Source organism: Xenopus tropicalis, chromosome 6, assembly GCF_000004195.4.
Source record: "Xenopus tropicalis strain Nigerian chromosome 6, UCB_Xtro_10.0, whole genome shotgun sequence".
NCBI classification, from domain to species: domain Eukaryota; kingdom Metazoa; phylum Chordata; class Amphibia; order Anura; family Pipidae; genus Xenopus; species Xenopus tropicalis.
The window spans coordinates 151,264,572-151,280,242 of record NC_030682.2 but is presented as its reverse complement, the minus strand read 5'-3'; the positions used below and the strand labels follow the sequence as shown (position 1 = coordinate 151,280,242).

Sequence of the window (15,671 nt, the reverse complement as noted above, 5' to 3'; positions counted from 1 at the left end):
GTGTGGTGCTGCAGCTCCTCTTCCTGAAGAAGCAGCACAGGAGGAAGGGGCGTGTGCTGTGTGACCCCTGCTACAGTTTTGATTGGACAGATACTACATGGGATCTAGCCCTGTGTGGCTGCCATTAGGTCAATGGATTCTGGGGAGTCCTGCAGTCTGGGGGACCCCGCCTTCCTTCTTTTCTCTGTATATTCCCCTTACCCTTCTGTATTCCTATTCGTCTTCTCCAGCTCCACCCCTGCTCATTTATTCGCCCTCACTCCTTTCTGTCAACCCTGTTGCAGTAACTTAATTTTCATTCTAATCCAACCCATTCCTATTCCCAGCCCCACCTCTCTTCCAATCCCCTCCCCTGTTCCCAGCCCCACCTCTCTTCCAATCCCCTCCCCTGTTCCCAGCCCCACCTCTCTTCCAATCCCCTCCCCTGTTCCCAGCCCCACCTCTCTTCCAATCCCCTCCCCTGTTCCCAGCCCCACCTCTCTTCCAATCCCCTCCCCTATTTTCTTGTCTCCAGCTCCACCTGGATTCAATACCCCTCCCCCATTCCCTTTTTCCAGCCCCGCCTCTATTCCTTTCTCCAGTTCCATTTCTGTCCCAATCCCTATTTCTTTTCTCCAACTCCATCTTTTCCCTCAGTTCCACCTCCAAGACTGGCAGAAGAGCATAGGTCCAACTCCAGATGTGGGTCAGGACTCCCTTGGTACCTACCCCCTGGGGCAAACTGCCACTTTCGAAGCTCACTAACAAAACTCTACCTTAGAATGTAATTTAATGGACAAGGTACCCCCCCCCCCCCAATGGTAAGGGCTGAGCCATTATTGGTTCCATGGAGCTGCTGATCCAGAACCTACAAATTAACTATTTCATGGCATCACTGCCCCGGTTTGTATCTATGGAGTCTGGGATCTGACCCGTTTATACTGCACCCCCCTGTGTCAGGGTACAATGCCCCCAGGTACAGTAGGGAAGGGCTTCTGTAACTGATATGGCAGCCCCGCCCCCATTACAAGGCCTGAATAATGAGTGCTAGCTCTGGCGCTACACTCCCAGCGGTTCGGTCGGCGCATGAATGAGACAGACAGACATGGAGCAGTATCTGCACGGTGCTTTATTGGCAGCCCAGCCTGGCAGGGGCCATTTTAGATCTTGTTGAAAGCAGCGATGTCGACGCTCTGCACCTGAGAGAGAGAAGCAGCCATGTTAGTAAGTGAGCTGGTAGGGAACAGAACCTCAGCGATTGGACCAATCAGCACTGGGCACTTACATAGTCCTCAAACTTGGTGATCTCCTCTTCCAGGATGTCTGTGCCGACCTTGTCGTCCTCGACGACACACTGGATCTGTAACTTCTTGATCCCGTAACCGACCGGAACCAGCTTGGAGGAGCCCCACAGCAGGCCGTCCATCTGAACCGTTCGTACGCACTCCTCCAGCTTCGCCATGTCCGTCTCGTCGTCCCACTGCAGAAAGCAATGTCAGTCGCAAGTGCCGCCTGCTAAATACTCACAGAACCAGTCGGTGAAAGTAAAGGGGAAGTAAAACACGAGGAACCAGACTCACCGGCTTCACGTCCAGTAGGATGGACGACTTGGCTATGACTCCAGGCTTCTTGGCTTTCTTCTCAGCATACTGCCGTAGCCGCTCCTCCCTGATCCTCTCGGCCTCCGCATCCTCCTCTTCATCGCTGCCAAAGAGGTCGATGTCATCGTCATCATCCTCAGCGGTTCCGTTCTCTTCCTTAGCGGCCGGCGTGACTTGGACCTTCTGTACGGGAGCCGCTACCTGAAAGGAAGCAAAACAAGCAGCTGGACGTGGGGGAGATATTTTGAAAAACACCAGGAACCAGAAGAAAAATAGCGCCCCCTAGTGCACTTGCTAAAAGGCTGCCGTTCATTCTGTACCTTTATGGGTGGCTGGGAGCTGGCCGACTTCTCCAGTGTGCTGAGGCGGCTCTCCAGCTTAGAAATGGCCGACTGAAGGTCTTTCACAACTAGAGCGGAAATGAAGAGGTTAAACTGGAGCCCATTGACATATACAAAAATAATACATTTCTGTAATATAGTTAGTTGGGCACAAATGCCATCTATCAAGGCCGGAGTGGGCAGATGTCTAACATAATAGCCAGAACACCAAAAGCAGGAGTAGTGCTCTGGCCATTATGTTAAAGTTATAAGCAACAGTATGAAGCCATTGCTCTAAGGTTACAGTCACATGCCAGCCCCGGCCAATCAGAAGTAGAGTCGGGCACCTTTATGGAGGCTTTGGTTCTCCTGTTCCAGATTCGCTACTCGGGCGGCCAGCTCACTGCTGTCTCCGCTGTTGGAAGCGGCCCCACTCTGAAAGACCAAAAGGAGAGGAAGAGGTTAAGGAAGGATGAAGAATTTTGGGTAACAAATAAAAAAAAAAAAAAAGGTCACATGACCCACAATAGCTGGAGATGAAATACATGAGCGGGGGGGGGGGGATAAGCAAGTGGCAGCACAAGCAGAGAGAAGATGGGGGCGCAGAACCCCACAGCATTGCCCTGACACCGGGAGAGCAATATAAGCAATGACTGCCCTCACTGCCAACTACAGGGCTGAGACAGCCAAGGCGACAGTTAGCAATTCATATATTTAAAATTTTCTGCCATTTTAAAGTGGAATGGAGGGGGGGGGGCTGCTGAGGAGCTGCACTCTCCTACCTCTAGGACATCGACCATAATGGGCAGCGGAGTCCTTGGCTTAATGCCACCCGGGGCCCCAGTTGTGAATCCAACACACTCAGTACATAACAGTATCTGGGGGGGGGGGGGCCTACGGTACCAGTTACATGTCTGTCCCACGTTCCCAGAGAAACTTACAGTACGGGGCCCTGTTTGGCCCTGGGGGAGGGCGGCCTGAGCTTCCTTAGGGTTATGCAGGACTGTCCTGAGCTAGAAAGGGGAAAACGTGGATTTAATGGCGGATCATCAGGAGGCAAGGGGGGCAGAACATGCATCACACGGGGCAGGAAGGCCTGAGCATGCACCCCCACTCTGGCCATTCCATATAATGAGGGTCTGTAGCCCCCCGAGCTACTATTAGCATCCATGCAACTAGGAGTCAGGGGAGAGGGGAAACACTCCATGGGTCAGGTGTCATGGCTCCGCCCATTGGATGGGGGCAAGTGGGTACAAGCATTGCACAGCAACACTCCATGGGTAGGTGGGAAGGTCAGGTGTCATGGCTCCGCCCATTGGATGGGGGCAAGTGGGTACAAGCATTGCACAGCAACACTCCATGGGTAGGTGGGAAGGTCAGGTGTCATGGCTCCGCCCATTGGATGGGGGCAAGTGGGTACAAGCATTGCACAGCAACACTCCATGGGTAGGTGGGAAGGTCAGGTGTCATGGCTCCGCCCATTGGATGGGGGCAAGTGGGTACAAGCATTGCACAGCAACACTCCATGGGTAGGTGGGAAGGTCAGGTGTCATGGCTCCGCCCATTGGATGGGGGCAAGTGGGTACAAGCATTGCACAGCAACACTCCATGGGTAGGTGGGAAGGTCAGGTGTCATGGCTCCGCCCATTGGATGGGGGCAAGTGGGTACAAGCATTGCACAGCAACACTCCATGGGTAGGTGGGAAGGTCAGGTGTCATGGCTCCGCCCATTGGATGGGGGCAAGTGGGTACAAGCATTGCACAGCAACACTCCATGGGTAGGTGGGAAGGTCAGGTGTCATGGCTCCGCCCATTGGATGGGGGCAAGTGGGTACAAGCATTGCACAGCAACACTCCATGGGTAGGTGGGAAGGTCAAGTGTCATGGCTCCGCCCATTGGATGGGGGCAAGTGGGTACAAGCATTGCACAGCAACACTCCATGGGTAGGTAAGAAGGTCAAGTGTCATGGCTCCGCCCATTGGATGGGGGCAAGTGGGTACAAGCATTGCACAGCAACACTCCATGGGTAGGTAAGAAGGTCAAGTGTCATGGGTCCGCCCATTTGATGGGGGCAAGTGGGTACAAAGAGGGCAAGCACTGCACAAAAACACAATTACACAATTCTGGACCATCAGAACCAGGTGAGAGTCATGCAGAGCCCGGAACCCGACTATACGGGGCACCCACATTGTTACGAGAGCAAATGGAGAGCATTAAAGGTTTCTTAATTAGAACCTTATTTTTTTGGAGCTTTAGGTTAATTAGCAACAGCAAGCTGCCCAACGTCTGTACATTGCCCTATGTATGTACATTGCCATAAAGCAAGGCAGGACTGTCGTTCTTGTTAGAGAGGCGGTAGAAATGGCCACTCATGGAGAGCATTTCCCAGAGTTTAGGCCGTATGGTATTGCCTCAAAGCAGATTGGGCAGTTTGGCAGCTTCTGGCCAATCGTATTGCTCCTTGGTTGGTCAGCTGGTTGCAAATTAACAGCTAAATGCAGTTGTTGACACAAGCGAGCTAGGGGCGAGAGTCTGACCGCAGGACAGGGGAAGCCTCCCATGATCCTCTGGGTGTGACCAAGCTGCGGCCAGGAGACCATTATGGTTGGCCAAGGCAATAATCACACGGCCCATATGCCATAAATGGGGCCAGGGCGATAGTAAATAAACAAGTCACCTTTCATTTGCACCCAAGAGAATAAAAAGGGGGGAACAAATGCCATGAAGGGTCTGCCTAGCAACAGGGCCACATTCTACATAGAACACCACATGGGGCAGCTAGACATGGAGTTACAGGGAAGGGTTAAATCATGCAGGTTGTGCAATGGTACAGGGGTGGCAGGCAAGGAGAAACCATGTGACCTAAAGAGCAGCTGATAGGCCGGAAGGAGCACATTAGCCTATCATGCACACTATTGGCTTATTAAATTATAATGCCAGAATACCCGGTCCCAAATGGATTAACAAGATGGCTGCCTGCCCCTCCCACATACCCAGGCTGCTCTCTCTCATGGTCATTAAGGGGGTGGCGGGACCCTAGTCCATAGATATCGCAGCAATGTGACCCCCTCAGGTATGGAACACAGGTAGATCATTGGCTAAACCTCTAAACAGGCCCCTCCCTCCAGGGGTCATCCCCTGTAGCTCCCCACCCTCTTCTAAGCACCTGCCCCTATCTGACATCACAGGGGGCAAGTAAGGTGCATATTCTTAAATCCCCTCTAAGGTTTGGGACAGGGGTAGGTGAGGGAACCCCAGACCCCATGGGGTATCAGTGTGCAGTGGGAGCCTATCACAGTTTGGCCTTGCCTGCCATGTACCCCGACACACAAGCAATGATGGAAGCAGAGACGCGGGTTAGGGTATGGCAGCTCGCCCCGCCGCTGGTGAGACTCCGCGTCCTTATGTACTCACTCCGGCCAGCGATTTCTGGATATTCTCCCTGGCTCTCGCAATGTCTCGGAGGATTGTGCTCGCTCCGTCCTGCTCCTGCCGCCGCCACCACCGCGCAAACAACCACAGACAATTACACGGAGAGAGAAAGAAAAGGACGAATCCAATTATAATGCTACAAGCTTTTGGCTTTGGCCAACTGGCCTGTTCTGTTGCGTTGATATGGAACCTTAAGGGGACACACAGAAGAGCAGATGGGCCAAGGGGCGTCCTTCAAAGAAGGGCCAAGGGGCGTCCTTCAAAGAAGGGCCAAGGGGCGTCCTTCAAAGAAGGGCCAAGGGGCGTCCTTCAAAGAAGGGCCAAGGGGCGTCCTTCAAAGAAGGGCCAAGGGGCGTCCTTCAAAGAAGGGCCAAGGGGCGTCCTTCAAAGAAGGGCCATGGGGCGTCCTTCAAAGAAGGGCCAAGGGGCGTCCTTCAGAAAAGCGAAAGAAACCGGGTAACTGACACACATGGTGCTTAAGGGGCTCAGCCCTACGTCCGATGCTAGTATGCACTCACTGAGTGGGGCAAGAAGAAATCTGTCCTATGAACAAACTGAAGGGGAAAGAGCAGCCAGGAGTAGTCGGAGATGAGGACACAAGACGTCCCATGAGCACCCAAGATCATGCAGAGACAGCAAGAGCCCCATTAGCCGTCCTACAAGGGCAGCCAGGTAACAGTAGCACAGGATTAGTAGACACCCCGTACAAGAAGCCGAGCATTAAGCAGGAGTCTGTAGGTAGGAGTAATGGAAGCTGATTGGAGCTTGAGTCCCCTCCCTGCCTTTCAGAACATCCAAGTATACTTAGTAAATAAGGAAGGAGTTGTGTTTGGTGAGAAGCTCAGAAGATACTGCTGGGAATGTGAGCAGGGTGGAGTCCCAACTGTGCTACTACCCAGGGGCACCCATATAACTGGGAGCCAATGCAGTGTTACCCAGGGGCACCCATATAACTGGGAGCCAATGCAGTGTTACCCAGGGGCACCCATATAACTGGGATCCAATGCAGTATTACCCGGAGGCACCCGTATAACTGGGATCCAATGCAGTATTACCCGGAGGCACCCGTATAACTGGGATCCAATGCAGTATTACCCAGGGGCACCCATATAACTGGGAGCCAATGCAGTATTACCCGGAGGCACCCATATAACTGGGATCCAATGCAGTATTACCCGGGGGCACCCATATAACTGGGCCCAATGCAGTATTACCCGGGGGCACCCATATAACTGGGCCCAATGCAGTATTACCCGGGGGCACCCATATAACTGGGAGCCAATGCAGTATTACCCGGGGGCACCCATATAACTGGGCCCAATGCAGTATTACCCGGGGGCACCCATATAACTGGGAGCCAATGCAGTATTACCCGGAGGCACCCATATAACTGGGATCCAATGCAGTATTACCCGGGGGCACCCATATAACTGGGCCCAATGCAGTATTACCCGGGGGCACCCATATAACTGGGATCCAATGCAGTATTACCCAGGGGCACCCTTACCTGTGGGGAGTTGTGGGGGTTATTAGGTGCGGACCCCCTGCTTAGGGTCTCATAATACTGCCTCTCGGCATCGTCGTACTTGCACTTGTCGAGCCAGACCTTCTCTGTGCTGATAAACGAGGCCGACATTTTCCTAAAAAGTGAGGGAAGAAAAAACATTGTTATTTTACAAAACTACCTTCCTGCGTCTCATTCACTTACCAACTTAGTGCTTATTTCACGTCTATGGGCCCTGCGTGAAAGCCCCTGTATTCTAATTGGCTTATCCAGTCTCCCCTACAGCTCTATTGGCTCTAGGGTGGGGGCGCCACGGCCACACTGGCTCATTTATACAATACAGGTTAGAGCTGAATATAAACTGTAATGATACGCAATTCCTGCCCCACTATATAGGGAGCATCTAATAGTAGTAGTACAGGGGGTATATAATACTAGTACAGGGAGTGAAGAATACTAGTGGTAATAGTATTATAGGTAGTATATAGTAGTAGTGGTAGTATATAATAGTAGTAGTATAGGGAGTAAAGAATAGTACACTTAGTATATCATAGTAGTATATAATAGTAGTAGTATAGGGAGTATCGAATAGTAGTGGTAGTATCTAATAGTAGTAGTAGTAGTAGTAGTACTATAGGGAGTATATAATAGTAGTAGAAAAATGGCAACTTGGCTGCCGCTCTCTCTGGACTCGTTGAGTGCAGTTTTATTGTTGTACCCAAGTGGCCCAGTGGTGCCGTTAGCACTCCTATTGGCTAAGGAACAGAATACAACTAGCCAGGTGCCCAAACTAAACTCTACCTGACAATTTCCATGTGTTTAACATCTGAAGACCCCGGGCAGCACATGTGTGGGGTCCTCGGTACAACCCTTTCCAATCCTTAGCTTGCTTGGGTTCTACGGAAGATCAGTAGCCCATACAAGGTCTGACCCCACAGGGTATCTAACCAATGGGCTGAACCGACACATATTATGCAGTATGGCTGCCTTTACACTGCCCTGACCGATATCAACATTTGGACAATCAGGCCACCATACACATACCTTTTATCATTTCTATTGGCTACATGTATGGCGAGTTTATCTAGTTATCTACCCTTGTACCCTGCCGAAGCATCCCAATGGGTACCACCAGAATGGGTGACCACTGCATGGAACCATTAGGCGGCACCCAGAACACGAAGTCTAGAATGACTGGGAATAGCGGCCTGTGCATCTGTAGCTCAAGGGAGCAGGCTGGCCGTACATAGGTGGGCATATTACACATACAGACCGATAACGAGGGAGCACAGCACCGATCCCACCACCCTTTCCATAAATACAATTAGTAGTTAATAATTTTGCGCAGGAAACACATTTGGCCACAATACTGAGAAGCACAAAAAAGCCTACTTAGAATGGCAGGGGGCGCCGCATCGCTTGGACTTGGCGGGTCTTGAAAGCTTGGAGGCGGGCGAATCCTTGAAATTTAAGGAGGAGCCCAAGTGTTGGCCTATGTAGAACGTGGCCTCCGCTCTGTCATAGGAAGTCTTATCAAGCCACACGGTTTCACTGTCCGGATGGAGGAAATAATAGACGGGTTTATGGAGCAGCCCTCCCGTTTCCTCGGGAATAACGGGCAACTCGCATTTCTTGGTGGTGGCCTGTTTGGTGGTGGATTTCCGATTCCACTTGTCGCGCTTGTTTTTCTTCCCAGAGTGCACGCCCCAGTGTTGCTGCGCTTCAACCCGTAATGGAGAGTGGCTTCTAGCCACCGTCTCGTAAAAACTTCTCTCTGCCTGGTCATAGGCCGGCTTGTCTAGCCACACCTCGGCCAGGAGATCTTGGAGACCGGCCCAATGAGGCTTTCCATTCACAGTTGGGTCGGAGGAGGGAACCAGCGAGGAGACAGAACCCAAATCCAGGAAGGGGTGCGAGGCGGGAGTAGGGATGGCACTGACGTACCCTTCATCAGGGGTTCCTTGTATGCCCCCCGGGAATCCACTCTCGGGTTGCCTAAGTGGAAGTTCAAGGGAATGTGGGGCAAAGGGTGACCCGAACCTCATAACAAACTGATGCTCTGCATCATCGAAGTTCAGTTTATTCAGCCATATGCCATTGTCTACATGATGACAAGCAACCAGCCCACTGTGGCAGCAGTTACTGATGGGTGGGTGCCCAGTACCAGACCCGATATGCTCAGATTCCCGAGGAGTCAGTGTGACAGCACCGGTTAGTGGATTTGTCTCTGGCGCCCTGGCCTGCTCTGCGGCACCCTTGGTATAATAAGCGCGTTCAGCCTCTTCATACGCACACTTATCTAGCCACACCGTATCGGCCATCAACCCAGCAAGAGTGCAGTCGAAACTCGGCAGAACGACCTTGTTCTTCGGAGACTTTCTTCGCCTTTTCTGCCTTTTGCCGTTCGCCTTCTTTTGGTCGATATTCAAGGAATTTTCACCGGAATCGGAGAGGCTTACACCATTGGAGACACTGCGCTCTCTTTGGCCTTTGGGCGGTGCAGCTGCATTCCCAGCCTGAGCTTCACAACTGGCCCGTGGGGCCTCGACGCATTGAGGCTTCTCGACCCAAGTGGACTCCACTGGGCTCTGGTGTTTCCTGGTCCTCATTCTGCCTGAAACGCTACAGAGCATAAACTAAGCAACTGGAAAGCATTGGTCAGAACATGCAGGTTAATATACAAAGCTTTAAACAAGAAGACAGATTAGGGGTAAACGGCCCATACCCAAGCTGAAGGGCATAATCTAGACTAGTGGAACGTGCGGTCACCAACTGCCCAATGAGGATATTATTGGCTCATCTTGACCGTCTCTTCCCTGGAATGGTGCAGGTGGTGAGTAGGTCGCTATCCCAAGAAGGAAACCCACCTCCCATTGTTAGTACCCCCCGTTTAACAGTAATGTCAGCACGACATGGAAACTTAAAGTCTTCTTGTGTAAAACTTGGCTCCCCATTTAGCTCTCCCACCGCCAAGACTCAAACATGGAACATGCAACAACTGACTGGGCTGCAGGAAACAAGTGAATGATAGAGGAACCCAACAGAAGATCCATTCTTTACTCTAGAACTCTTCTGTATGTGCATGGCTGGAATAATGGCGGCTCTACTAATGCAGTCTTTGGAATCAGTTTGCCACCAAGAACTGGACTGTTTTGGTGTCTAAAGCTTGTGCCCAAGCAAGAAGATTCGGAGGGTTGTGCATCATTTCCAGCCAGACTGGGCACTTCATTTGGGAGAATGACTACTATTAAACCCCAGGGCACAGAGCCTTCATATCTGCCCTACTAAGGACTTATGTTGGGTCTCTCACACCTTCACAATTACTTGCAGGCTCGGGACTCTAGGGTCGGGGCTCGGGACTCTAGGGTCGGGGCTCGGGACTCTAGGGTCGGGGCTCGGGACTCTAGGGTCGGGGCTCGGGACTCTAGGGTCGGGGCTCGGGACTCCCAACCAGTGACTTGGGGGCAACATGTTGCTCACCAGCCCCTCCGATGTTGCTCCCAATGTCCTCAAAGCAGGTTTTCATTTTTAAAATTTCTGACTTGAAGACAATATTTGTAGGCATAAAGACTGTGTGTACTGCCAAGCAGAGCCTCCTGTAGGCTGCCAGTCATCACTGGGCTATCAAACAACCAATCACAGCCCTTATTGGTCATCCCCCAACATTTTTTACATTTAGAGACCCCAGGGTCGGGGCTCTCTAAGGTCGGGGCTCTCCCACTTATTCCCCAAGTCACAGCACACTGTGTATGGTTCTTATGTGCCCAGGACGATTCCTCTCCATGTATCTGTTTTTACTTAACAGCAGCAGTCTCAATTGCCCCAGCAGAAGCATTTACCAACCACAGAACAGCAATGTTAGACCACTAGGCGGCGCCGTTGGGGTATGTGGAAAATACTGACCTAGGCAATCCGCTGCTGCTTGTTATTGATATACAGTACATAAATAGCAGAGAAATTCTCAGTGCACAGAACCCACATCATCCGTCAGTGACTAGAGGGTAATAAATGTAAAATAGCCCCTGCTTACAACCAGGAGTATAATTTCCTATTAGACTAGGAGCACACAGCCCCTTCATCTTAGGGCCATCAGCAAAGCACAAGGTGTGAGCCCTCCGGCTAGTAGCCCCCCAGTCCTTAGCACAGGGTGAGGGGTGCCCAACATGCAATGACAGTGACTAGCCACAATACGGGGACAAGCACACAATAGCTGCACCTACGTTACAATGCTACGGGCGAGTGGAATGAACGAGACGACGTCACAATGGAGATATGAAATTGCTCTTTCCATTATAAGTTGAAGGCCCAATCAGAGAGTATATATACGTATAGCTGCTACTCGCACCTATAGAAGGGGCAGGCGACCTTTGGCGCAACCACCCCCCTTCGGGTTTGCAATGATTAACCCTTATGGGTTTATCCAATCAAACGATTCTGCAGTCGGGAGTGCATGGGATCGACTTTGCTGATTGCGTAAACCAAAGTGTTGTGGTCCCTTAAGCAACAATTCAATTTAAGTTAGCTTTCAGTATGTTATAGGATGTCCTAACCCTAGTAACTTTGCAATTGGTCTTCATTATTTATTTTTTTATAGTTTTTAAATTATTCGCCTTTCTCTTCTGACTCTTTGCAGCTTTCAAATGGGGGTCACTGACCCCGGCAGCCAAACCCTATTGCTCTGTGAGGCTCCAGTTTTATTGTTACTTTTTATTCCTTCTCTTTCTATTCAGCCCCTCCCCTATTCATATTCCAGTCTGCCATTCAAACCCCTGCCTGGTTGCTAAGCTAAACTGAATTGGTCTTCATTTTCTATATGTGCTTTTTTAATTATAAAGCTTTTTGTTCAGCCGCTCTCCCATTTGGAATTTCAGCAGCTATCTGGTTGCTAGGGTCCAATTTAACCTAGCAACCAGACAGTAGTATGAAAGACATGGGAATATGAATAGAAGAGGGCACACATAGAAAGAAGGAATAATATAAAGTAACAATAAAACTGGAGCCTCACAGAGCAATAGGGTTTGGCTGCCGGGGTCAGTGACCCCCATTTGAAAGCTGCAAAGAAGCAGAAGATTGTTGCTCAAAAAATATAAAAAATAAAGGCCAATTGAAAAGTTGCTAAGAATAGGCCATTCTACAGCATAGTAACATAGGTTGAATAAAGACCTACTCTGTTTCCTGAGGGTGAATGACCCCTTTAAATGAAATTGGTTCCTAAATCCTAACATTTTAATGGGTGACCCCCATGGAAAGAGCAGATGAAAGGGGGGTGGGGGGTGGGCATGCACTGGTGCAGAGGATTATGGGATGGAGCGATGGCGGCAGGATAAGGTCGAGGCATACTCACTATGTACCGGGGTGCAAGTCCTGAGTCAGCAGTAAAGAGAAGGGCAGGCAGAGTTAGAGCAGAGACACCCCAGCCGGCAACCGAGACAGTCACAATAAGGTTAGTGCTGGGAGACTGCATGCACACCCAGCGCTCTCACTCACTGGCACACTCACTATACATACGGTAAGGGGGCAATTATACACGGCTAGATACATGCACTGCGCGGGGGCAACGGCTAAACTCCCCCAATCAGGTTGGAACATGTGGGGTGCAGAGTGGGACTCCCTGTGTAGAATGAATCCTGGGGTCTGTTGGCTGATACAGCGTCCCATATACACACATATACATACGGTAAGGGGGCAGTTATACACAGCTACATACATGCACAGAAACGGGGGGCGATGCACAGGGGCAACGGCTAAACTCCCCCAATCAGGTTGGAACATGTGGGGCGCAGAGTGGGGCTCATGTAGTATGAATCCTGGGGCCTGTTGGCTGATACCGTATGTATATGTGTATATATGGGACGCTGTATCAGCCAACAGGCCCCAGGATTCATTCTACACGAGTCCCAACCTGATTGGGGGAGTTTAGCCGTTGCCCCCCCGTTTCTGTGTATGTATCTAACTGTGTATAATTACCCCCTTACCGTATGTATGTGTGTATATATGGGATGCTGTAAGGGGGTAATTATACACAGATACATACACAGAAACGGGGGGCAACGGCTAAACTCCCCCAATCAGGTTGGAACATGTGGGGTGCAGAGTGGGACTCGTGTAGAATGAATCCTGGGGCCTGTTGGCTGATACAGCGTCCCATATATACACATATACATACGGTAAGGGAGTAATAATACACGGCTAGATACATGCACTGCACGGGGGCAACGGCTAAACTCCCCCAATCAGGTTGGAACATGTGGGGTGCAGATTGGGACTCATGTAGTATGAATCCTGGGGCCTGTTGGCTGATACAGCGTCCCATATATACACACACTCACTCTCATATAAATATATATATATATTATACACAACATCCATTCAACCGCTATAATGCACCCCAGTATGTATGTATGTATGTATATCTTTATTTATAAAGTGCTATTATGTACGCAGCGCTGTACAGTAGATACATTAATACAAACAGGGGGTTAATAAGATAATAATATGAAATCCGTGCGCCCCGAGAGTGACGGCTCACAGTCCCGGTGTCTATAGGAACAATTACACATATATACAGTGTATAGATATTATACATAGATATTATACATAGATATTATACATAGATATTATACATAGATATTATACATAGATCAATAGTGACCGGTTACATCAGACGGAGGCAGCGGGAGACTGTACAGTATTGATCCATATCCCCCCAAATAACTGCATAAACCCCCCCAGCTGGCAATAAACATCCCTGGTTCCCTTACCCCCCCCCCCCTCCTGATACCCAGGTCCGGCACAGGACCCATAGAGACCCACACAGACGCCACAGGGCGCCGGCCCCGTACCCACGCACACCCGCCGGCCCCGTACCCACGCACACTCGCCGGCCCCGTACCCACGCACACCCGCCGGCCCCGTACCCACGCACACCCGCCGGCCCCGTACCCACGCACACCCGCCGGCCGGTACTCACACAGATTCCGCTGGTTGCAGCCCGGAGTGAGGGAGGGAAGGGCCGAGGGAGACCATGTGACGCGCACTACTAGACAGGCTCGGCCGGAGCAGCCCACTAGCGGGGGTTTCCTTCTACTAACGCTCTCAGCGCTAGAAAGCTCGGGCCGCGCTGCGGGCTAGCGTTAACTCCATGGCAGATTTAACAGCCTTTTATAATAAACCGCTCTAATTTCCGACCTACGCTGTTGCTTTATACTCGCTCTGCTAAGCGTTTAAACTCCCGGCTCCCCCTTGCCGATTGGTTTAGCCCGATAGAGAGAGGGGGTTTGACATTTGGAGCATGCGCAGTAGCACAAGCTGACGCGAGTAAAATTTCTCAAGCGTGCGTGACAGAAAGACGAATCCAATATGGCGGCGGAAGGCTTCCTGCGCATGCGTGATACCGTATCAGCTGTGCGTAAGTGCCGAATAGGACGCACTGCGCATGCGGGATGCTCAGGTTGGATGCAGCGGGGTGAGGAGTTTGTGCGCAGGCGCAGCATCCTCTGGCCCGTCCTTAGCCTGGCACAGCTGGGTGCGGAAGCAGGCTTCTGTGAGAACTGCCAATGGGAGAGAAGAAAGAGAAGCTCCGGGCTGGATATAAGCACAACCTGACGGGCTGCAACTGCCAATCCCATTCCCAATGAAGGGCAAATACAGACTGTTCAGCTGGCATTACAGTGGGCAACCCCCATATTCTTCCTGCCACCCTGTGTAACCACATCTGCAGCACCCAGCATTGTGTAAAGGGGACTTGTGTATTGTTACAGCTTGTGAATGCTTATAACTGGCACAACTTGGCATCCCACTGGTATTGGTGCCACCCTGGCACCCTGTGTAACCACATCTGCAGCACCCAGCATTGTGTAACAGGGACTTGTGTATTGTTACAGCTTGTGAATGCTTATAACTGGCACAACTTGGCATCCCACTGGTATTGGTGCCACCCTGGCACCCTGTGTAACCACATCTGCAGCACCCAGCATTGTGTAACAGGGACTTGTGTATTGTTACAGCTTGTGAATGCTTATAACTGGCACAACTTGGCATCCCACTGGTATTGGTGCCACCCTGGCACCCTGTGTAACCACATCTGCAGCACCCAGCATTGTGTAACAGGGACTTGTGTATTGTTACAGCTTGTGAATGCTTATAACTGGCACAACTTGGCATCCCACTGGTATTGGTGCCACCCTGGCACCCTGTGTAACCACATCTGCAGCACCCAGCATTGTGTAACAGGGACTTGTGTATTGTTACAGCTTGTGAATGCTTATAACTGGCACAACTTGGCATCCCACTGGTATTGGTGCCACCCTGGCACCCTGTGTAACCACATCTGCAGCACCCAGCATTGTGTAACAGGGACTTGTGTATTGTTACAGCTTGTGAATGCTTATAACTGGCACAACTTGGCATCCCACTGGTATTGGTGCCACCCTGGCACCCTGTGTAACCACATCTGCAGCACCCAGCATTGTGTAACAGGGACTTGTGTATTGTTACAGCTTGTGAATGCTTATAACTGGCACAACTTGGCATCCCACTGGTATTGGTGCCACCCTGGCACCCTGTGTAACCACATCTGCAGCACCCAGCATTGTGTAACAGGGACTTGTGTATTGTTACAGCTTGTGAATGCTTATAACTGGCACAACTTGGCATCCCACTGGTATTGGTGCCACCTTGGCACCCTGTGTAACCACATCTGCAGCACCCAGCATTGTGTAACAGGGACTTGTGTATTGTTACAGCTTGTGAATGCTTATAACTGGCACAACTTGGCATCCCACTGGTATTGGTGCCACCCTGGCACTGTTTCATTAGACTTTAGAGCTCTCCCA

The 15,671-nt window shown here is 50.9% G+C and overlaps 1 protein-coding gene across 7 annotated transcripts; it reads right to left on the bottom strand.

Annotated features, from left to right (window-relative positions):
- Positions 1–1,087: 1,087 nt before the first annotated feature.
- On the bottom strand, positions 1,088–14,086 carry eef1d (eukaryotic translation elongation factor 1 delta (guanine nucleotide exchange protein)). 7 transcript variants are annotated; one of them, XM_012965137.3, is made up of 11 exons: positions 13,808–14,086; positions 12,182–12,201; positions 8,230–9,459; positions 6,841–6,973; positions 5,316–5,390; positions 2,842–2,913; positions 2,248–2,335; positions 1,901–1,989; positions 1,560–1,781; positions 1,265–1,459; positions 1,088–1,178 (listed from the first exon to the last, which is right to left on the bottom strand). In XM_012965137.3, the coding sequence occupies exons 3-11, from the start codon at positions 9,444–9,446 to the stop codon at positions 1,140–1,142; spliced, it is 2,130 nt and encodes a 709-aa protein (XP_012820591.1). In that variant the 5' UTR covers positions 9,447–9,459; positions 12,182–12,201; positions 13,808–14,086; the 3' UTR covers positions 1,088–1,139. The 7 variants fall into 7 exon arrangements, with proteins under 7 accessions (XP_012820591.1, XP_012820594.1, XP_012820590.2 ...); XM_012965140.3 differs by lacking the exons at positions 8,230–9,459; positions 12,182–12,201 and having other exon boundaries at positions 13,808–14,020; XM_012965136.3 differs by lacking the exons at positions 12,182–12,201; positions 13,808–14,086 and having other exon boundaries at positions 8,230–9,461.
- Positions 14,087–15,671: the final 1,585 nt, after the last annotated feature.